We start from the raw sequence: 12,417 nt of genomic DNA, 5'->3' as shown, positions 1-12,417 counted from the left end.
AGCACCTGACGAACTTACATGATTTCTTGTCTTTTTATCACATCATGTCTTATTTATTAGTACATTTCTGATGTCATGTGTCTAACGTTTAAAAGATATATATTTACAAGTTTCTGTAGATGTGGATATTTCGAAAAGTTTGCACGTGCTTAAAGTCACGCGCACATTTTTCAGATAGAGCTCTTGGTATGATTCAGATTTTGAAAAATCATGAATCGACATACGCCTAATATACTACGGTCCAAGCGGACATTTCACAGCTCATTTGGGAGATCTAGCTCTTACTCAAAGTCCCTTCTACTACCAAAAACCGAATTTCTGCCGAGAATTCCCAAAGGTACAGAACGAGATGATCTTCTAAAAGAGTGTGGGAAGAAGCTCTACATTAGACAATCCGACAGATCCAAAACTTCATCAGAATTTACACTTCATGATGGTCCACCATACGCCAACGGTGACTTGCATCTCGGTCACGCCCTCAACAAGATCCTCAAAGATATCATAAATCGTTTTGAGTTGATTAACAAAGGAAAGAGGATTCACTACAGACCCGGCTGGGACTGCCATGGTCTACCGATTGAGATGAAGGCAGTGAAAGGTCTGACCAATCTCTCACCCGTGGAGATTCGTAAGCTTTGCAGAGAACTAGCAGACAGCATGATTGAAAAACAGCGGGAGCAGTTTCGTGATTTTGCAATTATGGCTAACTTTGACGAGCCTTATGTCACAATGACCCATGACTACGAGACGGCACAACTCAAAATTTTCCTTCGTTTGTTCGAGAATGGACTTTTGTCGAGACAGCTCAAGCCGGTTTGGTGGGGCTGTGAAACACAGACTGCCTTGGCAGAAGCAGAGTTGGAATATAACTCAGAGCACAAGTCTGTGGCAGTTTTTGTCAAATACCCATTGGAGAAGACTGACATCTTCCCGGGATACAAGAAGGTCAGTCTTTTGATATGGACATCCACTCCATGGACTCTTCCTGCCAATAAAGCTATATGTGTGAACAAGGACATTGAGTACACTTTGATCAAAAACACTGGAAGTGGTGAAGGTATTGTTGTGGCTAAGGAGTTGGCAGAGTCTGTGCTCAAGTATGATGAGAAATACGAGCTCGACAGTCTGATTTCTGTTCGTGGTTCTGACTTGGAGGGCTTGAAATATATCAGTCCATCCAATGAGTCGCAGGAGCTGTTTCCAGTTCTTCATGGTGATCATGTTTCCGCTAGCGCCGGTACCGGTTTGGTCCACACAGCTCCAGCTCACGGTATGGAGGATTACCTTGTTGGTAGGAAGCATTCACTTAAGGTTGCATCATCTGTGGACGAGAAGGGCCATTACATCTCTGAAAACATCCCTCAAGGATACCAAGAGCTCGCAGGCAAGTACGCCAATGGCAAGCCTTCCATCTTCAAAGTTATACAACACCTCGAGAATCACGACATGCTTTTCCACTTGAACAAGCTGTACAAACACTCGTACCCATATGACTGGAGATCGAAGACACCAGTGGTTCAAAGAGCTACACCTCAATGGTTTGTCAATGTGGAGAAGATAAAAGATGCTGCTGCCAGCCTGTTGGACAATGTGGAGTTTGTTCCACCTCTGGGTGTCAACAGACTTAAGGCCTTCATTCAAAACAGAAGCGAGTGGTGTATCTCTAGACAGAGGGCATGGGGTGCTCCATTGCCGATTGTGTACCACAAGGAGACGAACGAGCCCATAGAGGATCCCGAGGTCATTCGCTACACTGTTGATAGAATCACCGAATACGGAACCGATGCCTGGTTTGAGGATGAGAGTGACGTCTCTCGTTGGTTGCCCTCTAACATTGACGGTTCCAAGTACTTCAAGGGCAAGGATACAATGGATGTTTGGTTCGATTCCGGTACGTCGTGGTCAACGCTTTCATCTGATCTTGAAGCCTCTTGTGTCTCTGACAATCCTCTCGCTGATATCTACTTGGAGGGCAGTGACCAACACAGAGGCTGGTTTCAACTGTCTCTTCTCAACAAAATTATTGCATCTACCAGAGACGGCAAGAACTTCAAACCCGTGGCACCATATAAAAAAATCATCACGCACGGCTTCCTCCTTGACAAAAAAAACAAGAAAATGTCCAAGTCATTGGGTAATGTCATTGTTCCAACGCAGGTGATTGATGGCGGTGGAAAACCATTAGTGCCTGCATTGGGCACGGACGGTCTTCGTCTCTGGGTGGCTTCTTCGACATATACCTCCGACGTCAATGTCAGTGTGGAGGTTTTCCAAAGATTGTTGGAGAGTGTCAAGAAGAGCAGAGTCACTTTTAAGTACTTGCTTGGAAACCTCCACGACTTTGGACCCTCTGACCGCATTGATCTCGCAAAACTCAACAAATTGGACCAATGGGTGCTTTCTCGCTTGTACAATGTCCAAGAAAAGGTTGTGGCTCACTACAATACCCACAATTTCGCTGGCGTTGTAAGAGAACTCAACTCCCACATTAGTGAACTCAGTGCCTACTACTTTGATATCTCTAAGGACTGTCTTTACACGGATAAGAAGGACTCTCACAGAAGAAGAAGCATACAGACCGTGTTGGAGCAGATCCTCAAAGCGTACATTGGTCTTTGGGCGCCTATTCAGCCATTGATTGCCCAGGAGGCATGGCAACTCTACGCCCAGCAAATGAATATTTCGGAACAATCGCCGTTTATGATGCCATGGGAGTTCTTTGCTATTGATAGCGACGCCCTGAATCTGGCTGTCGAGGGTGAGATCAACCAATTGTGGAAAATCAGAGACGTTTTGTACAAGGAATTGGAACAGTTGAGAAAGGACGGTCACTACAAGAACAAATTGGAGGTTGAGATCTTTTTACAGCCTCAGGGTGCCCAGGCCACTTCGCTTTTGCACCACCATGCTCAATTCCTAGATGACTACTTTCTTGTTTCTAGGGCCACTGTGGGTCCCTCAACTGAGGCTACCGCGGGACCAGCTCGGGAGGTCTCAGTAGACGATTTCTGCGACGGAAGTGTCAATTTGCTCATTCAGCAGTCTTCATCCAGCAAATGTCCACGTTGTTGGAAATACATTGCCGAGTCCGAAGAGCACCTTTGTCAAAAATGTTCCGAAGTCGTTGGTTGAGTTTTATTTTTTTTTTTTTTTTATGAAAAGGCGCCTGGCGTGGGACCTTTTTTTTTCGCTTCCGCGCCGGGGCGGCGGCGGCGTACGAAATGCCATTTTCGAGAGCGCCGCTTTCGCAGCCGTAACCCGGTGCGGTTTCTGAAAAGCGGTTTTGCTAACATCAAATCGTCAAAACATCGCGGCCGACGTGATGCAACAAGAACATCCGTACACCTCAATTATTGGGTGCCCCCCCACGAGGGGTGGTTGTTCTCCTGATACCGCCCTCAAATACCTTCTGTAAATAGTGTGCTATAATATAGAAGCACAAGTAAACCTGGAAATACATTTTTATCGCAATCCACCGAGTTTTGGTGTGTCACAACGCACCGCTTTGGATAACGCTTGTTGGCGCCATCCTGCACCGTCCTCGCCAGCGCTGGGTAAAAAATCCAAGGTAAAAACTTTCTCCCGCTTCAGTCACACACAACCAGGGTTTGCTGATTGCAAGAGCTACGCTACGAATTTAGGCTCAGGATTGAAAACTCGCTCGAAAAGTGGGGCCAAATATACTACTCAGCTTTTGAAATTTCTCCCTACGCCCTGTATAGCTCCATACTCGCACCGTGTCTAGCGCTGTTTTCCTACCCCATCAAGCCAGATTATAGTGCTCCGCGCCAGTGTCTCCCATCGTCTACAGACACTCGGCACAATTTGCAACCATTTTTGGTGAAACCCAATTGACTCAGAAATCAGTATGAGTGTTTTGCAGCGGAAAATACGAAACTACTTGGACCTTAAGCGTGATCTTGAGTCTCAGTACAAGTCCGTAATCAAGTCCACCAGCGACTCCAACACCGGCCTACAAGACTTGTATGAGTTTGACCAGCTATGCTACCTGTACCATGCATTGAAGTCTTATTATGATATTTCTCGAAGCAATTGGGATCTGGACTACAGAAACCTTTTGGACGACTTGGCCTCCATAGTACTGAGAATGGAAGACAAGATCCCCATCGCAGACATCTTGGCCCAGGCGCCCAAATTGACTGTCGTGAGACGTCAATTGCGTGAAAATGCCAAAGAAGGAGGCAAGGTCGCTTTTAGTATGGTGCTGCTGAATGCCGATATGGAAAGTTTCCGTCTGATTGTCATGTCGCTCGACCTCAATCATGTTGATGTGGATAGCACATCTCTGCGACAGCTATCCCTGAAGGCAGAGACACCGGAGCAGCAAGGAAAGACGGCATCGACTACCTCAAAACCCGAACAGCCTGCTCCTTCAAAACAGCATGCTACCCAGCCACAAACAACAACTCCGAGAGCCTCAAACGAGCAGAAACAAACAGAAGCAACACCTCCGACTGCTCAGAACGCACCTCAGCCGAAGGGTACATTGCCTGGTGCAGTGGTACCACTGGCGGTACAAGCCACAAACCAACAGACTCCACAAACATCTCGATATTCACCAAATAATAGGCGCACACCAGGCTCTTTATCACAGCCAACTCCTTCGCTACAAAAGCCTACGGCTTTCGCCAGCCAAAAGAGGCCAACACAACTGGACTCATCGCCTCAAAAGCGCCCTAAGCAAGTCTTCTTCACTCATTTGAACGACTGGACACCTGAGCATGTGCAATGCGTTTTCAGATGTGCTATCATGGCGCCCCATCGAGTTTCAGAAAGCATCCAAGAAGGATTCGAGAAGTCTTTCAACATCAAAATTTCCCTCGAAGCAGCTCACGCTCTTCAACTGCATTACGGCATCCTCCCAGAGACCATGAACGACTACAAATATTACATGCAATCATTCCACACTGTGGCCTCGAAGTTCTTCGCCAACAGGCAACATTACGTCACTGAGCCATGGGCTGAATTAAAGAAACTGTTTCTGCGGAAAACAAACCTTCAGCTTTCGGACGACGACGTGAAGGGTCGCTACGAACTTTTCATTCTTCATAGACAAACCTATGGCCCACAAGGCGAACCTCCAGCCTACTACGAAAACGCTTGGAATGAGTTCAAGCGAATTTACTCCTTCAGGCAAAGTCAACGGAAGGACACAGGTAAGTCTTTCTTTGCCAGCGCAAATGTGAACCAAGGTGGAGCCTTAAAAAGTGCCATGACTTCAAAGCCCCACAACCCAATAACCTGGTCAATAAGGGCAACGCTGGAGCTTGTAAGAGCACAAGCGACAATTGCTGCTACCAGGCCGGGCCGTATTTTGGAAGTTCAAAAGCACTTAAGAGCTGCCGGCTTTGACTTTTCACTCGAAGAGATTATCACAAAACTGAGTGAGCGAGGTGTAATGAACTCTATAAACGATCTCCAGAGGATGCTAGAAAGAGAACAGTTAAAACAAAGGCAATTGGGTCAAAATGGACAAAATGCTACTCATTTGCAAGGATTTGACATTTCTAATGCTCAGAGAACGCCTTCCTTACCTGGAACTCAAGCTCCATCTAGTCAAGCCCCATCTAGTCAACCAGTGGCATCCAGTCAACCAGTACCATCTACGCAGACTCAGCCAGCTCAGTCCGTTTCGACAAAGGCAACCAATGGCTTGCTGGGGAACAAACCTGATGTGCCTTCGGCGACTTCTGCCTCACAAGTCCCATCAACCCAACCTGAGAAAAAGTCACCACAAGCAGACTCAGTGAAGCAACCAGCAGCAAGTTCGCTGACTGCAAGAAGTCCGTCAAGTGATTCAGATTTACCAAAAGGTGTAAGACGGGTCAGCGCTAACGTGGGACAGAAACCGAATCACTTCGATAATCTTATAGCTAAGGTTACGGATGCAGTTCGTCCCAACTGGCATTACTTGAATCGTTTCAAAAATCTTCCTGTCACAGCATTTTGGGACTATGACAAAAACTTGACCATCACATCCACCGTTGATCACATTAGTCAAATTTCTGAAAACACCCAAAACCCGACCGAGAGAGTGGCAAGGGCAAACCTTATAAAATTGATTATGCTCCGCTTTTTACGAAAACATCTGATCATCGTGACAGAAGAGTATCTCGAAGCCAGACTCATCAAAATGATGGAGAAGGACGTCTTTGATGCCGCTGCTTGTCGCTTGATTAATGATCAAATCATGAAAAAATAATTACTACGACCATGCATCTTTATATTTTACATTTATAATGTACAAAATAATCTTTGACTATCTTCTCCTCTTCTAAACTTTTCCTCGTGAAAGATTAAGAAATAATCTATTTCTTTCCACTCATCAATTGGGTCAACAACTGAGAGCTCGAGGATTGATTCGCAGGGGCGGGCGGCTGCTGGGAACTTTCAGAGGTGCTCTTGCCAAACAAGCCAGGAGGTGGTGGAGTGGCCGTCTTGCTTCTCTCACTCATTCTCAATTGGTTAAGCTGCGCAGAAAGTTGCGATGGAGTTTGCTGTTGCTTTCCCTGCTGAGCAGCCTGCTGCTGAAGCTGCTGCAACAAAAGCAATTGCTGCTGTTGTTGTAAAACAGAATCAGAGACTGGAGGTTGTCCCAGTGTTTGTGCTTGCAACTGTGGAACCTGTCCTTGTGGCTGTTGTTGCTCCAACTGCTGCAAGCGAGACGAGTTCAAGTTTGGTGTTTGAGCCAGTTGGGCAGCTTGAGCCTGCTGTTGCAACTGGGCTTGTTGATGCAAAAATTGTTGCTGTTGGCTGATTGGGTGATTCTGGTAAGCCAAATGGTATTTCTTGATTGGTCTCAACAAATACTGCTCAATGATGAGACGAGAAAAAACCTTCTCCTCTTCAAGGGTGCATGTGTTATTAGCGCAGGACTCATTGAAATGGAACAAGGGCAAAAGGTCTGGTTTGGCGGTCAAGTCGTCAAAGTGAACCTTCAACTGTTGTCTAGTTGCTGCGAGCTGCTTCAATCTTTCTGCTGTATCCTCAGCAAACGAAACGGCAGAGTTATCATCAATATCCACATCATCAGGCAACAATTGCCCATCTTTGTTTGACTTGCCCTTTGTTTTCTGCTTGACATCCTTCTTCTGTTTCTGCTCTTTGAAAATCTCTCCCAATGACGGAAATGCTGCTGTGTTCGTCATAGGAGCGTTGTTGTTGACCAGAGGCGACGCTTGAGCAGATTCGACACCCAGTGCTTTAGCCCAGTGGGCGGTTGCAGGCAATGTGGCTCCGGCACCTACGGATGAAAGGCCTGTAGATGGCACAACACCCGTTGATGAGGCCACAGCATGCGTGATATTAGGAGTAGTGCTGTTTTGAAATGCTTGATGATGGTTACTAGTCGATTGATGCTCATCTGGCTCCAGCTGGTTATCGTCATCAGCTTGGTGATGTTGACCGCCACGAGATCCACTCATGCCCATCTTAATACCTTGCTGTGTCAGCAAATCCTTTCTCGTGTACAGATCTGCCTCCTCACCAGGCTCATGCAAGAACATGCAATTTGGATTAGCACAAGGGTGGCCCCTGAGGTAGGACAGACAGTACTTGGTGGTACCATGCGCAGCTCTGAGGACTCTGCCATCACATAAGGAGCCATCAAGCTCGGCTATGCATCTGGAGGCATCCTCCTTCTTTGCAAACGTGACGTAGACAACGATACTCTGCGAGCTCGAGGTCACAGGGACATTACCGCCACCACCGGGACTCTTTTTGTTGATGACAATTTTCGTGATTTTGCCATACTGTCCAAAGTACTTGTCAGAGCGTAACACGGAATGCAAATCTTCTGGGCACACGGAGGGCTTAACCCAGTCACATAGACTAAGTTTTTCTGAACAACACGAAGCCCGGCCAAGTGTTTCTTGGATGCAATCTCCAGCTCCTTCTTCTCTTTCTCCTTTTGCTTCTTCTCACGTTCCCTCTTTTCTCTCTTGAGCTGTTGCATTTTGTACTCCTCAGCTGTCAAGGTCTTGTATTCCACGCTTTCATCATCGTAAAGTCTACGACAGCCAGGACATCTACCGTTTAGCTCGGGGTTCTGACGAATGTTATTGTAACAAAATTGGCAGATTTGGTATCCACAAGGACATGGTCTGAAGTTTTTGTCTGAAATGTCCATTTCTTCCACACATAATGGGCTTGGAGTTAGTATATTGACAATAAAGCGGTTTTGAACGAGAACAAACATACCAGTACTCTACCTCTTCATCAGAGATGAATGAGTCTTCGACGGCCACCATGGTGTTTGGATAGATCTATGTTCTTCGGTGATTTAGTTCGTTTGGTTCATGAGTCTCTTTTGTGTGAGACACATCCCGAGGTCACGTGACCAAAACCTGCTTTCGAGATGTTTAGACGTGTAAGGTGTCGAAAATGGACGAACAGTTGATTCAGTCAGACTAGTTTTCGAAGGATTGATCTAAAGCACCCATTGGAGTGAATAGTGATGGTACCTTTTAATGAGGAAGGTGGCACCGGCTACGGTGTACGGGTGTAGTTGATGATTCTCTTGCACCCATTACGTTTAAGACACACTTTAAAGTCGAGGGAAACCACCAGTTTTTCACTCGCATACCACAAATGGCCTTTCTCACAGAACTTTGGCAATCGGTGTTCACACCAGGCCCCACGCCTGCGCTCATGAAGGCACTCCATGCTTCATTTGTGTTGCTTTTCATCTCCCTCTTCTGGTTGATCTATGTCACCAGATCGATCCACTACATAAATTTGCTGGTAATTGCCCTCCTTTTATATGGAACCGTTATTTGGTTTGTCAATGAGTTGGAAAAGGAGAAACTCAAGACAAACGAGGAGCTTCTCAAGGAAGGCGAAGGTGAGAAGGACGCTGCCCAGAGTCTGAGGCAAAGAAGGCAGAATCGCTGGGATCCGAGCCTCAGGCCGCTCCCGTCAGAAAGAGAAAAGTCTAAATAGCATTTTGAATCGTGGTCTGGCTGCGCGTGCATCCTGGACCTTTGGCATGTATAATCTAATCGAGTATCACCACACAACATTGTAGATCAACACGCTGAACAGGTTGAAAAAGGAGGAATGCTGGGCCGGCGGATTTTTGTCGAACACAACTTTTCACTGTTGTCATCACGTGCTGGAACTTGAAGTTCACCTTATCGTGATGAGGCGTTGATCTTTCCCCACTACATGAGTTTTAGGTACGCTCTTGGGACGTACATCACCAACCCCAAGCAGGACCTTGTGGTGTTCCACGATGACGACTACATCATCATGAAGGATGCATACCCAAAAGCATTGAGACACTATCTTGTTCTACCGAGAGCCGAGTCATTGACTTACAAACACCCGTGGATGGTATGGCCGATTCTAAAGTGTACTACGAAACAGAGGAGTATGTTGAAAAGGCTAAGGACATGATTGTCGCGGATCTTGTCAAGGAAGGGTACGTCGAGGATAGCCTGATCGCCAAGGAGAAATTCCGAAACACGTTTATCCGAGCTGGTGTCCACAGTGTACCATCGATGGCTCACTTGCATATCCACGTCATAACCCAGGATTTTTATCTGGAGCGGATGAAAAACAAGAGACATTACAACTCGTTCACAACGCTGTTCTTCATTGATTTCCTGGACCTCAGGCCGGCTATCCGCACGGATGATCTTAGTCCAGACAGTGATGCGGATTCCCATAGTGACGGCCTGCTAGAGGGGCTAATGATGAGTCGGCCACCCAAAGAAAAAAAAGCTCGGCCGGCTCGGAACTTGGATTACTCCTCCAAGGAGAAGATTCTCCGTACCTCCCCTCTCAAATGTGTCTACTGCGGGAAAACTTTCGGGAACCAGTTCAAAGCTTTGAAGGAGCACTTGGCCGGGGAATTTTCCCAAAAAATTAGCCCCTCGTATATATCTTCCGACAATCATTCTGATTCGCCCAGGGCTACATAATCAATGGCTGACCCACGGGCAACCTGAGGCTTAGGGGATAATCCGGCCCACCAAGGCCAACCCTCCACACCGGAATTCTGCATCGTGACATAACAAAAGCATCGTGACATAAAAAAAGCATCGTGTTTCACATACTCCAGAAATGCAAGAGTGTATGGCGCGTAGCAACAGCCCCAGATGTTAAACGAAATCCATGAGAAATAAGCGCCCTGCATTTTCACCATGCAACCGTGGGAACAAACCTCCGCTGCCTGTGTGGGGAATTGCCTCAAGCGGCTGTTGACACTGGCCGACGCAGTATGGAGTAAGTGTGCCCGCAGTTGTTCCGGCCAGTCGCAACCAAGGTGCACTCTCGTGTCGGTGACACAACAGAGGTGGTGAATTCAGGGAGAGTTTGGAAATTTCAATCAGTGAATTTATTGAGGGGGGTGGGAGTTCCGCCGCCGGGACCATCACGGTTGACACAACTTGGCAAACCCTGGTGACAGGTGAAGGCCGGAAGATTCATGGCGCTCTGGTGATATGCACGCCGGGCTAAAGTTGATCCGCCTCCACCTCTTTCTCCACTCGACTCCACTGGGGCAGCATGCCGTGAATATAGCAGTTCTTGCATTCACACCGCCTATACTCTGCGTGTCCTACGTCTCGGACATTCACAGCCAACTTTGTGTTGCGTTACGTGTGGGGTTTATCCGAGACGGACAGCGCCTATAAAAAGGCCCTGGAGGCCCGTTATTTTTTTGTCCAGAAAAGTTCATCATGAGTGTCTTCGAGGGTAAAGAAATCAAAGACATTTCGTCCGACGAGGTTGACCTCAGAGAGGATGGCGTGAAAAAGATCGGCACTCTTGAGTTGGGCGAAAACTTCGACTTCGACAAGGAGTTTGAGGAGTTGGAGCTCTTGGCCGAGCAGTCCAAAGAACAAAAGACTTTTATCGACAGATTATTGTCATGGGAAGTCAAACTTAACTTCCAGAACAAGAACCATATGGTTTACCTTCTAGGTGTATTTGCAGCTGCCGCCGGTCTTTTGTCTGGTTTGGACCAGTCCATCATTTCGGGTGCCACTATTGGCATGCGTAAGGACTTGGCCCTCACTAGTCACGAACAGTCGCTTATATCTTCCCTCATGCCTTTGGGTGCGATGGCTGGTTCCATCATCATGACCCCATTGAACGAGTTTTTTGGAAGAAAATTCTCCTTGATCATTTCTTGTGTTTGGTACACCGTTGGCTCTGCCTTGTGTGCTGCTGCTCAGGACCATCACCTCATGTACGCTGGCAGATTCATGTTGGGTGTGGGCGTTGGCATAGAAGGTGGATGTGTCGGTATCTACATTTCCGAATCTGTTCCTGCTAACGTTAGAGGTAGCATTGTTTCCATGTATCAGTTCAACATTGCCTTGGGTGAAGTGCTAGGGTACGCTGTGGCAGCTATGTTCTACTCGGTCAAAGGTGGCTGGAGATTTATGGTTGGTTCTTCTTTGGTGTTCTCGACTATTTTGTTCATTGGTTTGTTCTTCTTGCCAGAGTCCCCCCGTTGGTTGGTGCACAAGAACAGAACAGGCATGGCTTACGAAGTCTGGACTCGTTTGAGAGACATCAAGGACGACAAGAACAAGCTCGAGTTTTTGGAAATGAGACAGGCTGCTCGCCAGGAACACGAGAGAAAGGAACAGACTTCAACCATGAAGACATGGGCCGACTTGTTCTTCATCCCAAGAAACAGAAGAGCCCTTTTCTACGCTGTCATGATGGTCACTTTGGGTCAGTTGACCGGTATCAATGCTATCATGTACTACATGTCCACATTGATGCAAGGTATTGGCTTCGACGAGAAGAACGCCGTTTTCATGTCTCTTGTAGGCGGTGGTGCTTTGCTTATTGGTACCATTCCCGCCATCTTGTGGATGGACCGTTTCGGAAGGAGAGTCTGGGGTTACAACATCATTGGTTTCTTCATTGGTTTGATCCTTGTCGGTGTCGGTTACCTTTTCGATTTCAACACTCAAAAGGCACAGGCCGAGGGTGTCTACTTGACAGGTATTATCGTCTACAACTTGTTCTTCGGAGCTTATTCCACCTTGACATGGGTTGTTCCATCGGAGTCGTTTGCGTTGGAGACTAGATCTTTGGGTATGACCATTTGTTCAACATTCCTTTACTTGTGGTCCTTCACAGTCACTTATAACTTCACAAAGATGCAAGAAGCTATGACCTACACTGGGTTGACTCTTGGTTTCTACGGTGGTATCGCCTTTATTGGTTTGATTTACCAGGTTTTGTTCATGGCAGAGACAAAGGACAAGACTTTGGAGGAGATCGACGACTTGTTCAACATGACTCCTCTTCAGCTCGCCAAGCAGAACTTGACCAATCTCAAGAACGGAAAGCCATAGGTATAGGGTTTAATAGGATAATTATATTAGGTATTTTGCAGCCATTTATTTGTAGTGGTGCACTGGTGCGATGCGC

General features: G+C 46.9%; 5 protein-coding genes across 5 annotated transcripts; 4 read left to right on the top strand and 1 right to left on the bottom strand. All coding sequences in view use genetic code 12, as the record gives it.

Annotated features, from left to right (window-relative positions):
• Positions 1 to 210: 210 nt before the first annotated feature.
• CXQ87_000470 (isoleucine--tRNA ligase) lies at positions 211 to 3,132 on the top strand (the record flags this gene model as incomplete). The annotated part of the gene is made up of 1 exon (XM_025479047.1): positions 211 to 3,132. The coding sequence occupies one exon, from the start codon at positions 211 to 213 to the stop codon at positions 3,130 to 3,132; it is 2,922 nt and encodes a 973-aa protein (XP_025338520.1).
• Positions 3,133 to 3,868: 736 nt separating this feature from the next.
• Positions 3,869 to 6,223, top strand: CXQ87_000469 (uncharacterized protein; the record flags this gene model as incomplete). The annotated part of the gene is made up of 1 exon (XM_025479046.1): positions 3,869 to 6,223. One exon carries the CDS (start codon positions 3,869 to 3,871, stop codon positions 6,221 to 6,223), a length of 2,355 nt encoding a protein of 784 aa, XP_025338519.1.
• A 106-nt stretch (positions 6,224 to 6,329) lies between these two features.
• Positions 6,330 to 8,270, bottom strand: NOT4 (CCR4-NOT core ubiquitin-protein ligase subunit; the record flags this gene model as incomplete). Its single annotated transcript, XM_025479045.1, has 3 exons — positions 6,330 to 7,832; positions 7,853 to 8,059; positions 8,217 to 8,270. 3 exons carry the CDS (start codon positions 8,268 to 8,270, stop codon positions 6,330 to 6,332), a joined length of 1,764 nt encoding a protein of 587 aa, XP_025338518.1.
• A 340-nt stretch (positions 8,271 to 8,610) lies between these two features.
• Positions 8,611 to 8,961, top strand: CXQ87_000467 (uncharacterized protein; the record flags this gene model as incomplete). The annotated part of the gene is made up of 1 exon (XM_025479044.1): positions 8,611 to 8,961. The coding sequence occupies one exon, from the start codon at positions 8,611 to 8,613 to the stop codon at positions 8,959 to 8,961; it is 351 nt and encodes a 116-aa protein (XP_025338517.1).
• A 225-nt stretch (positions 8,962 to 9,186) lies between these two features.
• Positions 9,187 to 12,341, top strand: CXQ87_000466 (uncharacterized protein; the record flags this gene model as incomplete). Its single annotated transcript, XM_025479043.1, has 3 exons — positions 9,187 to 9,354; positions 9,390 to 9,690; positions 10,693 to 12,341. The coding sequence occupies 3 exons, from the start codon at positions 9,187 to 9,189 to the stop codon at positions 12,339 to 12,341; spliced, it is 2,118 nt and encodes a 705-aa protein (XP_025338516.1).
• Positions 12,342 to 12,417: the final 76 nt, after the last annotated feature.

Source organism: Candidozyma duobushaemuli, assembly GCF_002926085.2.
Source record: "Candidozyma duobushaemuli strain B09383 chromosome Unknown A_B09383, whole genome shotgun sequence".
In the NCBI taxonomy this organism is placed as follows: domain Eukaryota; kingdom Fungi; phylum Ascomycota; class Pichiomycetes; order Serinales; family Metschnikowiaceae; genus Candidozyma; species Candidozyma duobushaemuli.
The sequence above is the reverse complement of the archived record's forward strand: the minus strand, read 5'-3'. Positions and strand labels throughout refer to the sequence as shown.